The sequence below is a fragment of the Heteronotia binoei genome, chromosome 21, assembly GCF_032191835.1.
Source record: "Heteronotia binoei isolate CCM8104 ecotype False Entrance Well chromosome 21, APGP_CSIRO_Hbin_v1, whole genome shotgun sequence".
Classification (NCBI taxonomy): Eukaryota; Metazoa; Chordata; class Lepidosauria; order Squamata; family Gekkonidae; genus Heteronotia; species Heteronotia binoei.
In genome coordinates this window covers 151,254,717-151,275,533 of record NC_083243.1, presented here as the reverse complement: position 1 = coordinate 151,275,533, position 20,817 = coordinate 151,254,717, and the positions used below count along the sequence as shown (strand labels likewise).

At 40.6% G+C, this 20,817-nt stretch overlaps 1 protein-coding gene across 1 annotated transcript in view; it reads right to left on the bottom strand.

Moving 5' to 3' along the window:
* The window catches only part of OTOG (otogelin), a 232,290-nt gene that overhangs the window by 196,226 nt on the left and 15,247 nt on the right, over nucleotides 1-20,817 (bottom strand). The window contains exons 8-15 of the mRNA XM_060262032.1: nucleotides 20,330-20,535; nucleotides 16,980-17,113; nucleotides 14,224-14,330; nucleotides 13,820-13,929; nucleotides 9,598-9,723; nucleotides 8,771-8,879; nucleotides 7,554-7,600; nucleotides 4,377-4,522 (exon numbers count right to left, since the gene is read on the bottom strand). Coding sequence (XP_060118015.1) covers nucleotides 4,377-4,522; nucleotides 7,554-7,600; nucleotides 8,771-8,879; nucleotides 9,598-9,723; nucleotides 13,820-13,929; nucleotides 14,224-14,330; nucleotides 16,980-17,113; nucleotides 20,330-20,535 — 985 coding nt within the window. The remainder of the gene's footprint in view (nucleotides 1-4,376; nucleotides 4,523-7,553; nucleotides 7,601-8,770; nucleotides 8,880-9,597; nucleotides 9,724-13,819; nucleotides 13,930-14,223; nucleotides 14,331-16,979; nucleotides 17,114-20,329; nucleotides 20,536-20,817) is intronic.

Sequence of the window (20,817 nt, the reverse complement as noted above, 5' to 3'; positions counted from 1 at the left end):
TGTGCTACCTGGTATTACAGTTTAGGACACACATGGCCTGGCCCAAGAAAATCTCATTTATGTCAAATCTAGCCCTCATAATAAATGAATTTGACACCTCTGATCTATACTGCTTAATGTGTCATATGCTATGTTTCGGTTCTTTCTGGTGGTTTCAGACTTCTAAAATCCTAACACCCTGGTTACTAAGTGTCTCATTTTGTTGATTGTACTGATTAACTATATGTAATCCATCTTGTATCCATGCAAGAAAAGCAGACTACAAATAACATAAAAAATAATTAATAAAAATAAAAGGAATTGAATATGCTAGAGCTGCACAACTGTGAGGAGTAAATGAGAGAGGAAGCACCTTAGTCCCAGAAGGTAAAATATTTCCTTAACAGGCCATTGATACCCAGAAAACACCTCCATCTAAACCACAATAGATTCATAAATGTAACATCCAGTTCCATAAGAACAGGAAAACCCAGAAGTACAATTATATAAGTTCCATAAGAGCAAAACATGCTTGGTTTGTGTTGCATTACATGACTAAAGAACATAACTGGTTTCAAGGCCTAACACAATGACCAGACAGATAACAATGCCATTTTAATTTTCAACGTATCTAAAGGAAATAGGAAAAGTCTTAAAACTATGGAACAATATATGTATCTGAGGGAACTGCTGGCTAAATAACTATGAATATGTATTTTTACAAATATGTTCTTTTTTAAAATCCTTCCTACAGTAATTTCCTGTTCCAGTGAATTGTCTCTTTCACGGCACAAACATAGCTATCAGCAGCTGCTTTCTCATGAACTGTTACTCACTCAGTAGTCATTTAGCAAAAATTCCTACAGTCAAAATACCTTTCAACATAAGCAACTACATAATCTAATGATACTGTCACTTGAGCCTCAGATAAAGTTAAACTGTTCTGATCACTTCCCTGATTCACTTTCAAAAAGCATTTCAACAAAATGATACATCATTCAAAACTCACTTGTTACCTGATGATTATTTATGTCAACAATTTTAAGGCCCTAGATGACTGTACTCCCTTGTGATTCAAAGAGCTCTCTATTTTTTATATATATAATCTATTTGAATGTGATGGAACTGCACCATTTTTAAAGAGATTTTGAAGATCTCGCCAAAAACCTCAGGGTTTTGAAATAATGAATATAAAATGAAATAATTTGGCTTCATTTCAAAGAGAAAGAGAAAAAAAACTTTTTTACCCATCCTGAGAATTTGGTTATCTGCCTTCAAACATCCTAACTGGATGCACTGAAAAACCAAAAACCAGAAGCAAAATATGTATGAGAGTGCTCACAATTTAACACCTGAAATTAATGTTACAAACTCCAACTAGGATTTTAATCTAAGAAAAGTTTTACGACTGTGTGGCCAAAATGGAAGTTACAAGATCTGGAGGAATAACATATAGAACACTTGCACACCATGAAAGCATCCATAAATAAATAAATACATAATAAATACTAAATAAATAAATAAAGGACCTGCTGTTGGTGTGAATTTAAAATCATCAAAGATGATATATTAAAGATGCATCCAGGATTAAATTTGACTATGGCCTTACATGAGAGAAAAGACCTTTCATACATGGAAAGAGCAGATGGTGCCAACTGTACAAATTTCCCATTTAACCTGCAGAGCCCAACACTGTATCCCATGTTACTCTGGAAAATCACTAAACTTCAGGAGGCTGAAGAAATCAGAAGAAGGCATAAAATATCTATTGCATGACCAGAGATTGATTTTTGATTCTATGGATCCAATCCAATATATGACCAAAAAAAGATGGGAAAGATATGATAAAACGAAGAAAAGCTGGAGATGAGAAACCAATATCATCCACACATCAATTTTTTTTCCATCAGATGAATTCATACTCCTACTGTTGGGCAATAATCCAACACAATCTACAATTATGAGGTGGACTAGGCACTTCCGTAGCAGTTTCTATAAAATGTACAGACAAATTCCATTTCAGAAGGCTGTTGAGGTTTCTGACACTATTCGGTATGGTTTATTGAATTCTGACAATGTATTTTTGCATGGTTTTAACGGTTGAAGTTTTATAGCCATGATTTGAAAACTGTCTTGGAACCCCTCAGGGAAGTGTCATGATAGAAACATTTTGAACCAATAAAGCCACAAAAATACCGTATTTTTCGGACCATAAGACGCACTTTTCGCCCCCAAAAAAGTGGGGGGAAGTGTGTGCGTCTTATGGAGCGAAGGGACAATAGGACGTACCTTCCTCCCGGGGGGGGCGATCCGCTGCCTCCGCCTCCAATCCCGGCGCTTCCCCTGTGCCTGCCTGCCTGGCTCCAACTTTGCTTCCAGCAAGTGCTGGGATCGCTCCACGCTGCCCCCACCGTAAACCCAGCTCTTTGCGAGCACCAGCTGCGGAGGGGGCAGTGTGCTTCCTCCGTGCCTGTCTGCCTGGCTCCAGCTCTGACACTTACAGCAAGCGCCAGGATCGCTGCCTCCGCCCTCCGATCCCGGCGCTTGCTTTAAGCATCAGAGCTGGAGCCAGGCAGACAGGCACGGAGGAAGCACCCGCCCCCTCCACAAACCCAGCGCTTCACGAGTGCCGGCTGCGGAGGGGGCGGCGTGCTTCCTCCGTGCCTGTCTGCCTGGCTCCAGCTCTGATGCTTAAAGCAAGCGCCGGGATTGGAGAGCGGAGGGAGCGATCCTGGCGCTTGCTGTAAGTGTCAGAGCTGGAGCCAGGCGACAGGCACGGAAGAAGCACGCTGCCCCCTCCGCAGCCAGCGCTCGCGAAGCACTGTGTTTGCGGTGGGGGCAGCGTGGAGCGATCCCAGTGCTTGCTGGAAGCAGAGCTGGAGGCAGGCAGGTGCGGGGGAAGCGCCGGGATCGGAGGCGGAGGCAGCGGATCGCCCCCCAGGAGGAAGGTGCGTCCTATGGTCCGGAGCGTCTTATGGACCGAAAAATACGGTAATTAGCCATTCAATTCTGACACCTGATACAGTGCATATTTTGGAAACAGATATTGTGCTTATCTAACAGGCCTGAGATTAATGCTGCCATCAGTTCTTTGAACTCTCAGACAAAGACAAAACATAATTATTCTCAATTTATAATGAGTAAGAACTTCAAAGCTGGGATACACATATGATAAGACTGATGTGGGGGCACAAATCCATTGTATGCAGCAACTTTGTGAAGAGGTCTCCAATCTGAAGATCTACATATATCTGCTATTGTGTTCAGTAAAACCTTGGCAATTGCCTTCCTAGGTCAGACAAATGTCCATCTATTACAACTTTAATTTTCCAAAACCAGTCAGTTCTTTCATTGTACATCAGTGGATTTAAGGCCTAAACCAGAAGTCCCTTTCTCCCTCCAACCAACCAGCTGCTCAAAATGGTAAGAGTGTGGCAATGTATAAAATGTGGTCAGGAGCAAGGACAGATGCTATGTTCTATGTCTGCCATCAATATCTGAAGAGAGCTTTAATTTGTGAAAACTCATACCCTGAAAAATTTATTGGTCTCTAAGGTGGCACTGGACCCATCCACACATCATATTTTTTAAATCATACTTAATGTTCATTATGTGTGTTGGAAATGCATGCACAGTAATTTCTGGGCTATTACATAGTAGACACAGATTAAGAAATGGAAGACACATCGCCTAAAATCTCAAGGAGTCATTCACTGGCGCAAACGTTTTCTTTTGTTCATTTGGCATTTTTTGGTTTGAGTCTATAGGATCCAAAACAAATTCCAGATCTGGGATTTTTCAGAAATCCTGAATTTTTTAAACATCCAATAGACCTGAGAAGAAAAATGCCAATTAAAACAAAAAAGCCAGCCCAACCCTGGAGCTGGCCGGGCTTCTCCTGCAGTGCAGTTTAAGCCACACTGCAGGAGAAGCTGTCCCCTGGATCTGCATGCAGCAGGGAGATCTCTCCCCATCACACACAGTCATGAGAAGATCAGCCAGGGCAGCATGAGCTAAGAGCTTCGCACCACCTCGGCTTAATACTTTTGGGGTATATGGAGGGGCTTGGTTTATGTCAACTGCACATCCCTACCTAAGACTGAACAAAATCTTTAGAATTCAACTGCTCTAGATCAGTGATATACACAGGATTGCACTGAATTATCTAGCCCAACACTGTCTTCTCTGACAGGCAGGTCCTTTCCAGCCATACTACTTAAGAGCAGTAATTTCAGGTGCCAAACACAGGACCGCCAAATGCAAAGTATGTGCTCTATTACTGAGCTATATTCCTTTCCCAAAGTAATAAAGCAGTGACAATCCAGATACCCATTCTGTACTGTACATAAGAATCTCTTTGACGTTAAGCAACCAACAAAATGATTTTATAGCCTTACCTGTCCACAAGGAGCATTCTGCAGAGTAACAACAAATTTACTAGAGGTGAAGCTTTTAGCCAGAATATACTGGCAAGTAGCTTGGAATGTGTACTTGCGTCCATCAAATGTAGTGAAGTGCATATCTCCTGAGACTGAACATTCAGCTAACAACAAAAAAGGATAAAGTCTTTCAATATGCTATAAGAACATGATGTGCTGTTATGCACAGTTCTTAGGCTGAGTAATATTAATGCTACAGTATTAATTTAAAAGTGTGAATTAATGATTGACTATATTATTTTCTCTGATGGATCAAATCATAGCAGAGAAAGCAGTAACCCAAATACAGAAAGCACTGTAAAAATATGAGCACTTCAAACATTTTCACAGAAAAAGCTGTGGTTACCATCTAGTATAATGACTTGAGCAGAGCCCATAGCAATCAGCATGCACATAACTGGTTCAGCCTATGTCAGTGTAGTCATGTGAATGGACCCTTATATAATTACCTTATGTAATTATATATAAAATTATCTTATATAATTATTAAACCTGTATCCCACTTTTCAAACAATTATTTCTCAAAGCAGCCATGTGAATGGCAAACTTAATTAAATTATAGCACTCTAGTATCTGCATCTTCCATAGCTTTGTCTTAATTTCTTCTGAGGTCCATCAGTGGCTATTAGCCACAGCATATTGTTGAAACTCTGTCTGGGACAGTGATGCTCTGTATTCTTGGTGCTTGGGGGGGGCACAGTGGGAGGGCTTCTAGTCCCACTGGTGGGCCTTCTGATGGCACTTGGTTTTTGTTTTGTTTTTTTGCCACTATGTGACACAGAGTTTTGGACTGGATGGGCCATTGGCCTGATCCAACATAGCTTCTCTTATGTTCTTATGTCAGTATATCAGTGTGGTCCTTTCTAGACATGGGGCTCTCACCTTGCAAGTACACAGAGGTTAAAAAGTTGTTGAACCACTCCAGCCTACATTAGTCTAGCAAGTATTTCTGGACTATTGGATAAAGTTGGGGAGAAACTAACTTTTTCAATACTGAAACCGCTGAACTGAATGGCCAGGAGATTCCAGTTCTCCTCCTTGCTGTTTGCGATGCCAGGGGTCACTAAGTATTAGCCACTTAAAATTCTTCTCACAAGCCTAATAATGCAGGGATGGCCAACGGTAGCTCTCCAGATGTTTTTTGCCTACAACTCCCTCAGCCCCAGCCATTGGCCATGCTGGCTTGGGCTGATGGGAGTTGTAGGCAAAAAAACATCTGGAGAGCTACTGTTGGCCACCCCTGTAATAATATATTGTGAACTATTAAAGGTTTTTTAATCACTCAAAAAACTTTTAAAATGCTGAATACTACATACACTCCATAGAAGGGAAAAGTGCTCAGCAAGCTCTTTACGTTCTGACAAAGGATTGAAATATGAATAAGGTTATCCCTATATATCAAGCAGACTGACTAATCACATGGCAATGGGAAATTTTTGCTGGATTAGAGCTAGAGCAAATAATATATTTTCATAGATTTTTAAGTATATGGTAAAGGCCTTTCTTCTATCTCAAGGATGGAAGAAATTGATGGCTATCTCCTCCTACTGATGGATGGAAGAAATTGATGGCTATCTCCTCCTCCTCTTCCTATCAAAATAATCAGAAGACTTTGGAAATAGGACAATCCCTAATACAGAGGAAATGTTAGAAAATGCCAGGAAATAGCAAACTGCCTGGGGCTTAGGGATGCAGTGAGCTAAATGATTCAAAACAAGAAGAAATCCTAATTTACTCAAAAATGAGTCCTTTTGATATCAATAGAGCCTGCTCCCAAGTAAACATGCTTAGAATTAGGATTTCAAAGTTGTTTGGCTGTTACCTACCTACCCAAATTATAAAACAGAAAGCAACCAGGTAAAATCTGGATCATCTAAATTATAATTTTTTTTATTTTAAAGTGTATTAATCACTTTTCCATGGAGAATGCACAAACTACAACAATAAAAATCTTAATACAAAAAATTTACAAGAATTTTTTTAAAGTCAAGTCATTAAAAAATCTCAGTAGTATAAACAGCAAAACATATTTACATGTAATTAGGGTTGCCAAGTCCAATTCAAGAAATATCTGGGGACTTTGGGGGTGGAGCCAGGAGACATTTGGGGAGGAGCCCGGAGCAAGGGTGTGACAAGCATAACTGAACTTCAAGGGAGTTCTGGTCATCACATTTAAAGGGACCACACATCTTTTAAATCTCTTCCCTCCATAGAAAATAATGAAGGATAGGGGCACCTTTTTTTGGCTTCATAGAATTGGACCCCCCGGTCCAATCTTTTTGAAATTTGGGGGGTATTTTGGGAAGAGGTACTATGCTGCAAATTTGGTGACTCTACCTCAAAAAATAACCCCCGAAACCCAGATACCCGCAGATTAATTCTCCATTATTTCCTATGAGAATAAGTCTCCATAGGGAATAACAGAATTCCCTCCCCTCCCCCCGCTTTTTCTCTCTCACTCACACACACACTAAACTGTCTCTGATGCCTCCATAATGAGGTCTGGAAAGTACAGGGGCTACGTTGCTCTCTTTTACACACACACTCATTTGTCTGAAACGAAAGCAAAACAAATGGAGGGGCTGCACTCTGACGAGGTCTGCTGTCGCTAACCCTTCCCCATGAAGTACTTCCTGCTCCAATGTAAAGGCACACACACATTTTAAAACAGGACCTGTTTGCAGGTCCTGCCAGAGATCTAGAGGTACATGTTGGCTGTGGGGGAGGGGCTTTCTCTGCCAGCCAGCTGGCTGGAGGCGGTGGGGGGAAGCCTGTAAAACCAGGGGATCCCCTGCTAGGCCCTGAGGATTGTAAGCCTACATGTAATGCAATCAATGCATATACTTGTGAAAAAAAGAATTTAGTGCAAACAAACTAATAAGCAAAACCACTGTCAGGGATCTGAAGAACTAAATATAAAGGTGTAATTCTGCTAAGAAACCTCCATATTGCATTTATCTCCAAATTTCAGACTGACATAACTGCATTTATAATTACAAAAAGGCAGGCAGTAAAACATTAGAATAGATTAAATTTAAAATAATGACAACAGCTATTATTGTCAATACATGCCCATATCACAACTCATGTACAAAGTTATGAAATAAGGTGCTTGTGTGAAATGTGAAGACATACCTGGACAGGTAAGATTTGTGCAAACCCATTTTCCTCCAACACATGTGCTGAAATACAAATTTATATCTGTTAACATTAAGGCATTGAAGGACAATTCCTTATGTGGCAACAGGAAATTGCAGGATAGAAAAAGAAAGCAAATAGTATCATTTGAGACTAAGCCACGAAAAGTCAAGAGTCTCAGAATACAGAGTTAACCAGAGGAGATAAACATGGGTTTTCTCAGAAGAAAGTAATGCTATTTCAGGTCAGGAAAACAACCAAGGAAGAAAAGAGAATTCCCTTCTCTTCATACAATGCAGTCCTGAAGTGAATCAGGCACCCTGCATGTGGAAACTGGGGGAAACCCACAATTCAAATTCTATTAATACACAAGGTAGGGGACCCCCAAACCTGTGCACTCCATAATGTCTGAATCAGTCTGGAGAAATAAATGGATTATTCTGCCTTAATGAGGAAATGGTATATTGACTAAAAAATGCATGACTGCAAACTGATAAAAAGGGGAAGATAGGAAGTTTTGTATAAACTCTGTTCCATATTAGTAAACTAAGAATAAGTTAAATTCACCCTATCAGTATGCAAAGACATCGCTCTGGCAATTATAAAAAAATATCCTTTCCACTTCTGAGGCCTCTCAAGACTAAGTAAATGGCTTGCTGACAACAAACAGAGTCTCTCTTCAGTTATTTCAACATCTTTTATAGAACAGAGCACAGATGTCAAGCTGAGAAGAACTTACTAGTTTCTTGAGTCAGGCACCAGAGACTTCCCCTCTGTGATTAGTAATGCAGATAATCAGTTATGTCATACCACTCAGGTAAGTACAGAGCCTTCCTCCACCCTAAAGAAACTTCTTTAGTGGAAGAGGCTCTTCCTCCAGAGGAAAGATCCTGGCACTGGAGGAAAACTTAGCTGAGCAAAGTGGTAGGATATAATCTGTCAATTTCTGCCTTGCTCTATATACCAAGAGGAGGAAATAGGTGGCACTTGGCAGGAATTATTTTGGTACAATCACAGTTTTAAAATTGACTCCCAAAATCATTCTACCTACTGTCAATGTGTATTATCATTCCATATTTCCAGATACCAGGTCAGGGGTTCCAACACTGGCAATAATGAACAAAGATGCAAATGCCAATCTACAAGGGTGCATGTTTTACTATTATATGGAATGCATACAATATTAAGGTAACAAATATTAAAAAATTACAAACCAATTGTTACATTCTTCATGAATCACAGAACCAGTTATGTGAACAGTTCCATGGTAATCACAAGGGCATTCTGTGGGACTAACACATAATCTGTTTTCATAAATAAGTCCTAGGATGAAACAGTCAACAATAAGAATAAAATTAAAGAATATTTTGGAATACAGGTTAACTTCAACATTCCATTCACTGACTACAGTATGTCTGGTTAACTGCTTGGCCTCTATTATAATGCTAATTATCATATCTGGAGCCACTGAAATCTGGCTTCAATTCTTGTTCAAGAACTGCAACTGAAGGTCAAACTGACTGATAGTCTTAGCCTGTAAATAGGGAAGTATGTGCCTGTTGATTCTCTTGTCGCTCTCAAGAGCACTGACACCATGATCATTAATGGCCTGCAACCTGGAGGCAACTGCAAGGAGTATTTTCGTTCTGAGGCTCTGCAGCTCCACTTATGGAGTTACAGAAGGCTTCCCATTTATTGAGGAATCGGCTACTTCCTCTCAGAACGCTAAAACCCATGATGCTGGGCAGGTATCTAAACACACAGAGTGACATTGTCTATTTCTAAATAATTACAGAGCATGCAGACAAGAAGAGCTATAGTTTTCCACACTTACATTGCTAAATTCCAAACATTATTAACTGTTAATTTTCAGTTTGGATTAGTTACAACAGTTATGGAACGGAAAATGTATTATTAGGTTTTGATTAGTTAATAGATATATTCCCGACACTGTCTCTCTGCTTTCAGTTGTAAGCATACCATCATAACTTTCTAAAATACCATAACTTCTAACAAAATTCTACGCCAAAAACTGTACTACCATCTGGACAGTAGCATCCATCAACACATGGAAGTTCACTGTCAACACAATGAGTTTTCTGCTGACATGAAACAGGGCAACAGTCAATACATTCATTGTAGACAAGATGCTCCTCACATACAACAGCTGAAAAAAAAGAGACAGAGAAACGTTATATAATTATATTGCTTTACTGGAAGGATTGGTTGTTTAGTCATCTAATGAAGTGAGTTCTAGTAAACAAAACCTTATGCCATAGTAAACAGTCTTTTAACAATGAAATCCCAAACAGAATCCTATACAGGTCTATTCACAGGGCTCATCAGTACTCTGTTTGTTCTGCTATCTCGGTGCACTTAGAAGCAGCATGTCCAAAAGTTAGAGGATGAGAAGTCCTTATCCAGCCCATGTCCTTATCCAGCCCTCCTTTCATGTATGCACTGTTCATGTGACTTGACAACTGGGTTGTGAATGCATAGTAAAGTAAGAAATAGGGATGGGCATGGTCCAGGAAAAAAAAGCAACCACAGAGGTTCAAGGTCCATGGGGTTTATTGACCCCCAGACCATGAATATTCACATTTAGCAGACTGAGTCATAGTCCATTCGGTCCATGCAAATGCCAGTTAAAATTTAAATAGCCTTTGAGCAAAGCTGCACAGCAGACAGGTGAATGTGAGCAGTGACTTCACCCACTTCCAGGTGGGTGAAGTTGCAAACTTGGCCTTCACTCACAAGCTGCAAAGCTTTGCAAAAGCAATTTAAAATGTAATGGCCTTTGTGGCTTCCTGCCTCTCTCTGTGGTTGCCTCACTGGGTACTCACAGCCCAAATATCAGTAAATTAACCCACCTGTAAGACCAGGGAGGTGGCAGGGCTGCACACTGTGTCTTCTGAAAGGCAGATAGTGCAATCTGCCTGACCTCAGCAGAACAAACTGCCTAGTGGAGCAGTTAGTGGAATAGGAAACAGACAGACCCACTGACTGCTCCAGCAAGCTAATAGACAGCCTCCCTCCTCCTTCCTTCACCATTAAGAGCAGGAAAGAAGTTTCCCAGCTGAAAATTAGCAGCAGTTAATTTCAGGTCCCATTTGCAACCCTATGGGGTACACTCAGGCAGACTGCCCTGTTTGCTGTGGCAGGGTGGGGGAGGAGAAAGGCTGCTTCAGTTCATCCTGACTAGCTCTTTCTCAGCTAAGGACTGGCAGAGACAGCTCCCCGCCCTTAGTCCCACTTCAGACAGAGAGACTTGCACTGCCCTCTGGTGCGGAGGAGCTAACAGATGCCCTCTTCCTTTTAATCCCATTAGAGAAGAATCACACACACACACCCAACAACAGACAGGCTGACAGGCACTATCTGCCTAGCCCTCTGCAGAGACAGAGATTTGCCCATCCTAGCTGGGGGGGGGGGCTGGTTCTCTTCCCACCTCCATTCCCTCAGGATGCTGCACTTGCCAACACCTGCCCCACTGTAGCTGAGCCCTGGAAAGGTGGGGTGAGGCACAGAACATCATCATGCAGGCACCATGGAGCTCTGAAGGGAACCTGCCCTCCAGCAGAGACTACAATTCATGGTGGTGAAGGTGCTTCACCAGTTGTACTATGACCCCAACACTGGAAACAAGACCTGACTCAGAAATGGCTTGTGCAAGCTCAATCATCCCTCAAAGCCTGGCACTTCAGCTGGCTGTTACTTGATGTGGACAAGGCGTCTGAGATTCGGTACTTTGCGGCAAGTGCCCTTCATATAAAAATGGTTGTGCATCATGTGAGTGAAAGCAAGCAGCAACTTCATGCACTTCCATGTGGGTGCACCACAAAGTTTTACAAGCCCTGCTGACACAGACCTTATGTACCTCATGGGAGGGTCGTGAGTGGTCTGTGTAGGCAGGATGGCATAGACTGGGCTCATGGACCACAAACAGGGCCCTGGTCAATGGAAAAATTAGGTACATGGTCCAGTCCATGCCCATCTCTAGTAAGAAACACAGGATGCATGCACAGCCCCCATTTCCCATAACATACAGATGTGCTACTTGTGCATAGGCCTGTACATACACATTAGGCAGTGAAAGGGAAGAAAACAGGATTTTGGTAAGCCCAAGAAGGATTCCTTCACCTGTGGATTCTCCATGCAGGGGAAAATTATCATTCTACATTTTTGGGAACATAACAATACTGTCATAAAAATATAACACCCCAAAGTCAATCTTATCTACATTATGGACAGGCAAAGTTAAGATATCCAAAGTTGCCTTCAAATATTAGGTAAATCTCTGTTACACATGATGGGCAAAAAACATGACTTCTCATTCTTGCATAAGTCCACAACAGAAGGATTAATAAATAAATACTTTCCTCTCCACAAACTAGGACTATACTGTGATCTAGAGTTCACCTCTGTGGAAAGAAAACAAACTCCAATTTACTGAAGCAGCTGAATTTGTTCATTGCAGAAAACTGTTGTTTGATTCTGGAACTTTCCATGCATGACCAAAGGAAGAAAGTAGCACAGAAATACAGAAACAACCTAAGCTTCTACATGTGGAAGAGAAATAGAAGCTGGCCATGATGTCTGATTGCAGTCATAGTTGGAATGCACAGGATATATAGTATACTCTCACATGCATTTTATGTTAATTCAACACCTATATTAATGTGCTTGCTATAATGGATAAAATTGTGAAATATGATACTAAAAGTATTTCTTTGTCCTTTTATTACAGGAGTGGGGAACCTTTTTTCTGCCAAGGGCCATGTGGATATTTATAACATCAATTGCGGGCTATACAAAATTATCAGCTTAAAAAACAATGCTCTGCTGAGGGAGAATAATTCAGGCTGGCAAAATTAATGCAAATATTTGTTTTTCTATTTGAAGTCATATGGGGAGAGGCTAATTCAGTACACACACACACCCCGGCCTGCCACCCTAGGCAAATGCCTAGGTCCAGGCATATTAGACCATATTAGCATATTAGACCCTAATAGCATATTAGACCCTAATATTAGCATATTGGCCATACCATCTGGGATAATCATGTGCAAATTGAACTGGTGATAGCTGGCTTCACCCCTGCCACCCTCCCTTCAGCTGCTCCCAGCAGACCTTTAAAGGCATCCACATACCCCAGCAGAAGTCCTTCACAATGCCCATGAGAGAAAGAGAGGGAGGCTCAGACCAACAATCTCCGAGGGCCAGACCAAGTGATCTTGCCCTCGGGCCTGATGTTCCCCATCCCTGTTTTATTAGAATACTCTAAGTAACTGTTACTATACATTTAGTGTTATTAGAAAAAAATAGCAATTTGTATATTTGAATTCCCACACTATGCAATTACAATCAAGGCAGGTACATAGATCAAAGAGAAAAAACTGAGGTCCAGTCTAGATGACACAACTATAACAAGGAGAACTGTGTTTTTGTTCATTTATAATAGTTACCAAGTGCATTTGGCATGCTGAGTTGAAGAGCCAGTTTGGTGTAGTGGTTAAGTGTGCGGACTCTTATCTGGGAGAACCGGGTTTGGTTCCCCACTCCTCCACTTGCACCTGCTAGCATGGCCTTGGGTCAGCCATAGCTCTGGCAGAGGTTGTCCTTGATAGGGCAGCTGCTGTGAGAGCCCTCTCCAGCCCTACCCACCTCACAGGGTGTCTGTTGTGGGGAAGGAAGGTAAAGGAGATTGTGAGCCGCTCTGAGACTCTTCGAAGTGGAGGGCGGGATATAAATCCAGTATCATCATCTTCTTCAAGAATTCCATGATAACTTCATATAACCTTTTAAGCCTATGACAGTTAGAATGTTTGCATTATGTTCCCAGAAAGAAGGCTTCTTTAATCTTCTGACCTAATTCCAACCCATAGAAATGAGTGGAGACTATCTAGCTATTTGTTTATCTACAGTTCACCTTTAAAATAATGGGTTTATAACTTCCTTGGGAAAATTAACAATGACCAATGGAAGAAAGAATTTCCAAAGACTGAGGCCCTGAACATACTGTGATGGAAAAGTTTTGTTTTGTTTTGTTTCAAAAACTCCTTATACCACAAAATGCAGATTGCCATAAACAATGATGAACAATTCATGGCAAGTATTCTTGTCAGACATTATGTTGCCAGCTAGGAATTATGTTACCAGCTAGGAATCTGGTAAACTGTATTGTACAGATTAGAAGAAAGGACAAAGAAATATATGCAGAGATGTGGAGAGTAGGTCGTGTGCTGGAGCCCTACATTACATACCACATTGCTCAAAATGTGCCCGCCACTCTCGAAGAGGTTTTCCTGCTTGAGCACAAGCCCTTGCATATTCTGTTAATGCTCGACACCATGTTGTATTACCCACTGCAGACCTTAAAAAAATTGACATAATTCGATTTTCCTAATTATCACGCAAATACACATTAAAAACTTCCTACCTAAACAATATTTCATTAAGATGGTTGCCATTTCAGGGTCTCAGCAAAATTTTCAATCTGCTCTAAATTATTTCATTTTGCAATATAAAAAATTACTATAATCATAACTAATAAGAGATGGAGATCACAACCCCAACTGTGTGCAGAACCGTATCAGACACATGCAGTGGCTCTATCAATCCCAGGAACTGTCTCCAAATTCAGAAATAATGTAAAAAGGATACTTACATGCACAGGTCACTGGTGCAACTGGCCATGAAAGGGTATGGACTCACAAATTCATGACACTGTTTGAAGGGGGGCCAGAGCAGCACACTGCACAATGTGTAAGACCTCTAGATATATGAAGAATGAAATTATGTAAAGAAATCAGATTTTAATACTTAAATAATAACTAAACATGATGCTGAAACTAAATTGTCTGATAAAGTTAAATATCCTGTCATTGATTTTGAATATAGTTTATCAGCAATGTGCTTAGAATTTTCATCCACAGTAGGATGTATTTGAATAGATCCTCTATCATTCTTAATTTACATTTTATCTGGTCTCTACATTGTTTACATTTTAGATTTTTAATGACGTATAACTTCAGTTTTTCCTAATGTATTCTCATTATGTAATATAACATGAACACACTTTGTTGATACAGGTCTGTATTTTTCCAAGAATACATTTTCTCAGCCCTGCACAGGAAAAATAAGAAGAACTTTATCTGGACAGAGGTTTTATATATGGGGTTTTTTTAAAATACAAAACTGGAAAAAAAATTAAGCCAAAATTTCTAACCAGGTTTTTTCTGTGTTGCCATCCAACGAAGAGAAAAACTTTCAAAGATATTAACAGAAACTAAGGAGGAATTATTTAACTAAATTCTGGTACTGGTTATCAAAGAAGCCTTCTGGCTGCAGACTTTGAATGCTAAAATAGCAAACCCAGAGAAATAACAAAGCATCAAACCAGCAAACAAGAGAAGGAATTTACAGTGCAATCCTAAGGAGAGTTACTCCAGTCTAAGCCCATTCATTTCAATGAGCTTAGACTGGAGTAACTCTCCATAGGAATGCACTGTAAAAGTAACTCAAGTATGTTAAGCCTTTGTATACAGCTGAGGTAAAGAATAAAGAATTGCATCCTAAATAAGAAATGGGTTTACCATTAGTAGACAAACTATTCTTATTTAGTACAATGAGGTAAAGAATAATGAATTGCATCCTTAAATAGTAAAGATGAATTCTGGAGCAGAATCTGAGGCCACCCTTATAAGTCACCTAGGCAGTGCGGCTTTCATCTCCTTTAAGACTGCCCCATGCCAACCTGGGCTTCTATAAAGAAAACTCACAAGATTTCCTCAAATGGAATACTAGCAACCAATGCAACCCAATACCTCAGTTCAGATCTAACAAAACAACATGATTTATATTGACTATGGCTGGTTTGGGAAATCAGGATTTAGGTCACAGATATTCACTTAAATTCTAGTTAAACTCACTAATGTTGGTTCCATTGCCTTAGCTTTGTACCCTGGCAGATATTGCCAAGAGAGTCAGGATTAGGTCAGGATGCCTGCATTCAGACACCACAAGAAATCATAGTTAAGACTAAATATAATTTATTCAACCAATTATAATCCCGACTTCAGTCCTAAACTGAAGTCTAATTAGTCATAGTTAGTCAAGTGGCCTGCATTCAGGCAACCATACTAACTATAAGCTTAATCAAACCATAGTTCTGTGGAATGTCTGAACTAAGGCTACGTCAGAAGTATATATAACAGAGGTGGTCAAACTGCAGCTCGGGAGCCACATGAGGCTCTTTCCCATGTATTGTGTTGCTCCTGGACGTCAAGGAGGAACTTAATGCAGGGTTGCTCTCAAGTAAGTGTGCTTAGCATCAGGACCTCAGTCAGCCTCTGAGTGCTGGCCCATAGGTAGGCAACTATTTCCACCATGTATGAAGCAGGGAAGGAGGGAAAAATAGGCAGAATTGCAAGCCCTTCTCCTCCACTATAGAGGTCACTCGGAGACCTAGAACAGAGAAAGAGAGTGCAAGACCAAGGAAACCACTGGAAGGAGGAACAGAATTAAAGAGAGCTGCACAGGGATTCCCCTTAGTTTCATAGCTCTTGTAGGAGCTCCATTTACTAACCTTAGTGTCAAGGCAAAGAGAGATGCATAATGATGCAAACGGTGGTTAGTGATTTGTATGGTACATGTGTGTTTCCTTCTCCCATCGGCACCAAAAATAATTCCCTAGCCTAACCTTTCCCTATGCTGGTCTTATGGGAACTGCTATTCCCAGCTTTTGTTTTTTAAAAAGTCTCCTTCAAATATGGCCATGTATAGTGCACACATATGTATTTTATCTTTCTGTGCAAAGAAAATATTAAGAGTTTTAATAAAGACATATGTGTAATATTTGTTCATGTCTTGCAGCTCTCAAGCATCTGATCTTTATTCTATGTGGCTCTTACATTAATCAAGTTTGGCCACACCAGGTATATAATGTAGGAAAGGGTGATTTAGTGGAATCCTTTAACTAGTTTTCTGTAAATTAAATGCTGTGCAAAGGAGCTTTATTTATTTTTATGTATTGAAAATGTTAATTAGCTGCCTTTCTACCTTGTGTAAATGGAACAATTGTTTTTAAAAAATACAATTTAAAATCTTGGGACTATGGCTAGTTAGTGCCCATCAATTAGGACTGCCAATAAATATACACTAAATTAATCAAATACAGTCATAAATAAAACTGTCTTTGGCTGCCTTCTGAAGTTTGAAAGTGAGGGGGCAGATACATCTCCCTGGAAAGGTTATTCTATAATTATCGGGTGGCAACTGAAAAGGCCCTCTCATGTGCCCACCAAATTAGCTTCTTTGATTGGTGGAACAACTTGGGCATACAAAAGGACTACACTATATCCCTCTTCTCAATAGCACCAAATTATAACCAAGTTAATTTCTTTCATTATTTCTCATGCACACCTGTAAAAATGCTCGAGTTTGAGTCAAACAGGGTGGCTCATAGTTAAAAGAGGTATCCCAGGAGAGAATATTCTCCTGGGGAGGATTTTCTCTCCAGCTTTCTACAAACTCTTCAATGTCTTCCGTAAGTGCTCCTAGGGAAAAGTGTACAAATACATAAATGTAGGAAATTCAAAAGCTGCTTACGAAAGTAAATTCATCAACCAGAATAAACACACGTATATAGCATATCAACAGTACTGAAGGGGACAAGTTTGCAAACATCACTAATGTTCTCTTTCAAATAAATGCAAGTAGAGAGTCCAATGATTTACTGCTCAGCTGTAAATTAAGTGGAGCAGCTGCAGTAGAGGAAGGTGCTTGGAGCTAGAACAGAGCTGGTGGTAAGGTGAGTGAGAGTTGATTTGCTTTTCTAAAACTGCTGGGGAGCTTTACCTAGAGTTGCTATGGGAGGGAACTGTGTGAATGCTTGGTGCCTGCTGGAGAGGGATTTCTGATTGCCTTTGTATGTCTTTTGTGTAGCTGTTGCTGAGTGAGGAGAGCTTGTTTGCCTGGGGGTACTTGCTGGCCCCACCCTCTGCTGTTGCTCTGGCTGTTGAGTGGGGGTGGGGGCTTGAGCCTTTAATTTGCAAGATTCATCCTTGCCAGAGACTTTAGCCGAAGGGCTCTTGGCCTGGGGGTCTAACCTGGGGGTTCTGTAGAAAGGTGGTAGTTTCAAGTGGCAGTAGGTAGTGGGATTTAAAGAGAAGTCAAGATAAAGAAAATTTTGAAATTGATTGCAGCAGCATGGCTGGTGAGGCAACAGAGGCAGTGACGTGTAAAGACTGTGGGATGTTTGTATTTCTACCTGAGAGTAGCAGCAATTACACTTCTAGCAAGTGTAAGTTAGTTGCCCTGCTGGAGGAGAAGATACAGGGACTGGAGGCACAATTGTCCACACTGCAGTGCATAAAGGAAGGAGAGGATTTTCTTGACAAAACACATGAGGCGCTCTTGAAAGGAAAAGAGGAGGGAGAGGAAACAGTATCTCAGCGATTAGAAGAGAACCCAACACAGGAGGAAGGTTCCTGGGAAAATGTAATCCGAAGGAAAAAGAAAATCAGGAGAGGTTCTGAGCCTCTGCTGCTCAGCAATAGGTTCCAGGATCTCCCCACAGTAACTGATTCTGAACTACTGGAACAAGGGCTGCTTCCCCAGCTTCCACAAAGCTTGAACAAAGTTTCTCAGGATCCTGTGGATAAGAAGCCTGGAGCTTCTGCTCCCCACTATAGGAAGAGGAAGGTGGTAGTGATAGGTGACTCCTTGCTCAGAGGGGTGGAGCCCAAAGTGTGCCGACCAGACTTGTCATCCCGAGAGGTCTGCTGTCTGCCGGGTGCACGCATCCAGCATGTGACAGAAAGGATTGGAAGACTTATCAAGTCCACGGATTACTATCCTTTCTTGCTGATCCATGTGGGAACGAATGATACTACCTGTCATAGCCCTGAACGTATTAGAAAAGACTATGCGGCTCTGGGTCAGAAGGTGAAAGAGCTGGGTGCACAGGTTGTGTTCTCATCAGTGCTTCCTGTTGAAGGCTGTGGCTTAGGACAAGAAAAAAGAATACTTCAAATAAACGACTGGCTACATTGATAGTGTCGTCAGGAACGATTTGGATTTCTGGACCATGGTTTATGCTTTCGAGATGGTGGTCTTCTATCGGGAGATGGTTTGCACCTTATGGCAGTAGGAAAAAGGGTGTTTGGTAACAGCCTTGCTAACCTAATAAGGAGGGCTTTAAACTAAATTGTATGGGGGAGACAATAATTCAAAGCCTCGTATGATGCCAGAAACTGGGGATTAAGAACATTAAAGATTTGCAGAGAGTGGCGCATACGGAAACTTGGGATACATAAAACATGGATTCCTATGTCTCTACACTAATGCACAGAGTATGGGAAACAAACAGGAGGAACTGGAAGTTCTAATACAGGAGGGAGACTATGACATAATAGGCCTTGGTGAGATGACACTCACAACTGAAATATTAGGATTCAGGGGTACAGTTTATTTAAAAGGGACAGGCAAATGAGAAAGGGCGGAGGCATAGCAGTATATATGAAGGAGGTATATACTTGTGAGGAAATATGTGAATCTGAACATGGCAGCTCAGCTGAGAGTCTCTGGGTAAAAATAAAGGAGTAAGAAATAACAGTGATATTATTGTGGGCCTCTGCTATAGACCACCAAGCCAGGCAGAGGACTTGGATGAGATACCCCTACAACAGATTGCAAAGTTCTCCAAGAGAAGGGATTCAAGTGATTATAGGAGATTTCAATTACCCAGACATCTGTTGGAAGTCCAACTCTGCTAAAAATGAAAAGTGGAAAGTCAAATAGATTCCTGACTTGTTTTGCTGACAACTTCCTTTTCCAGAAAGTGAAGAAGGAAACAAGGGGATCTGCTATCTTGGATGTGATTCTCACCAAAAAGGAAAGATTGATTGAAGAAGCGGAAATAGTGGGCACCCTGGGCAGTAGTGACCATGTGATTTTAGAATTTAAAGTCTTAGGGAAGGGAAAAGCTATACGCAGTCAGACTTATAGGTTGGACTTCAGAAAGGCAAACTTTGATAAAGTTAGAACTATGCAGCGTAAAATCCCATGGTCAGAAATACGTAGGAGAAAGGGGGTTCAGGAGGGGTGGGAGTTTCTTAAAAGCGAAATACTGAAAGTGCAATCACAGATGATCCCTATGAGAAGAAAAAATGGAAAAAGCCTAAAGAAGCTGAGTTGGCTCCATAAACAGCTCTCTAAAGACTTGAGAAATAAAAAAGACTCCTTTAGGAATTGGAAGGAGGGCCTTATAACCAAGGATGAATATAAACAAATCACCAGTGCTTGTAGAGAAAAAGTTAGGAAAGCTAAAGCTCAGTATGAGCTTAGGCTGGCCAAAGATGCTAAAAACAACAAAAAAAAGGGTTCTTTTCTTATGTTCAGAGTAAGAAAAAGAGCAAGGACATGGTAGGCCCATTGCGAGGGCAAGAAAGTGAAATTGTAACAGGTAATGAAGAGAGGGCGGAACTGCTCAATTCCTACTTGGGTATTCTGCACACTCATCATCAGAAAACCATGGAATTGTAATGTGGCACTTTTCATGCTTTCATACTGTCTTTAATGTCTCTAATTGGACACACCAAAAAACAAGCACACATTTTAGGATGGCTCACTTAAACTCTTATATTCATAATTATCATTTATTTCCATTACAACCTTTATTTTATATTTCTAATTACAGAAACATCTAATTTCTGAGATCAAGAACTGCACTTAAAATATATATGCCATAAGAAAATGATTAAAATACTCACCATAACTTGTAGCAAGTTCATCTTGCAAAATGGCATTGTTGTTACCACACAGTCCATGAGTTTTTCCCACATAGTCAGGAGCCATCTTAATATAAACAGAAGATATACCATCCCATGCCAGAGAGAATGCATATTGGTGTCTAATGATGACATACCCAGCTAGTTTCTGAATATTCAGGTTTCCTATGGCATACGGTAACTGGACTCTGGGAAGCCAAGTAAGTACCATCATAAATAAAAGAACAATCATTGCCAGTTTTCAAATGTTTATATCCATTTATCAAAAATATATACTATCATCTCATCCAAAGACAGATAAACTGAAGTCAATCATAGAAGAGAACAATTTCCTCATTCTCATGTGATCTGAAATTACAAACACTAAACTTGAACTGTAGGTGACTTAAGCCCCTTTCCCTTCCCACATACCACTGAATTATTCTAGTGTGATTCCAGTTTCACTTACCTAGAAGACTAAATAAGAATAA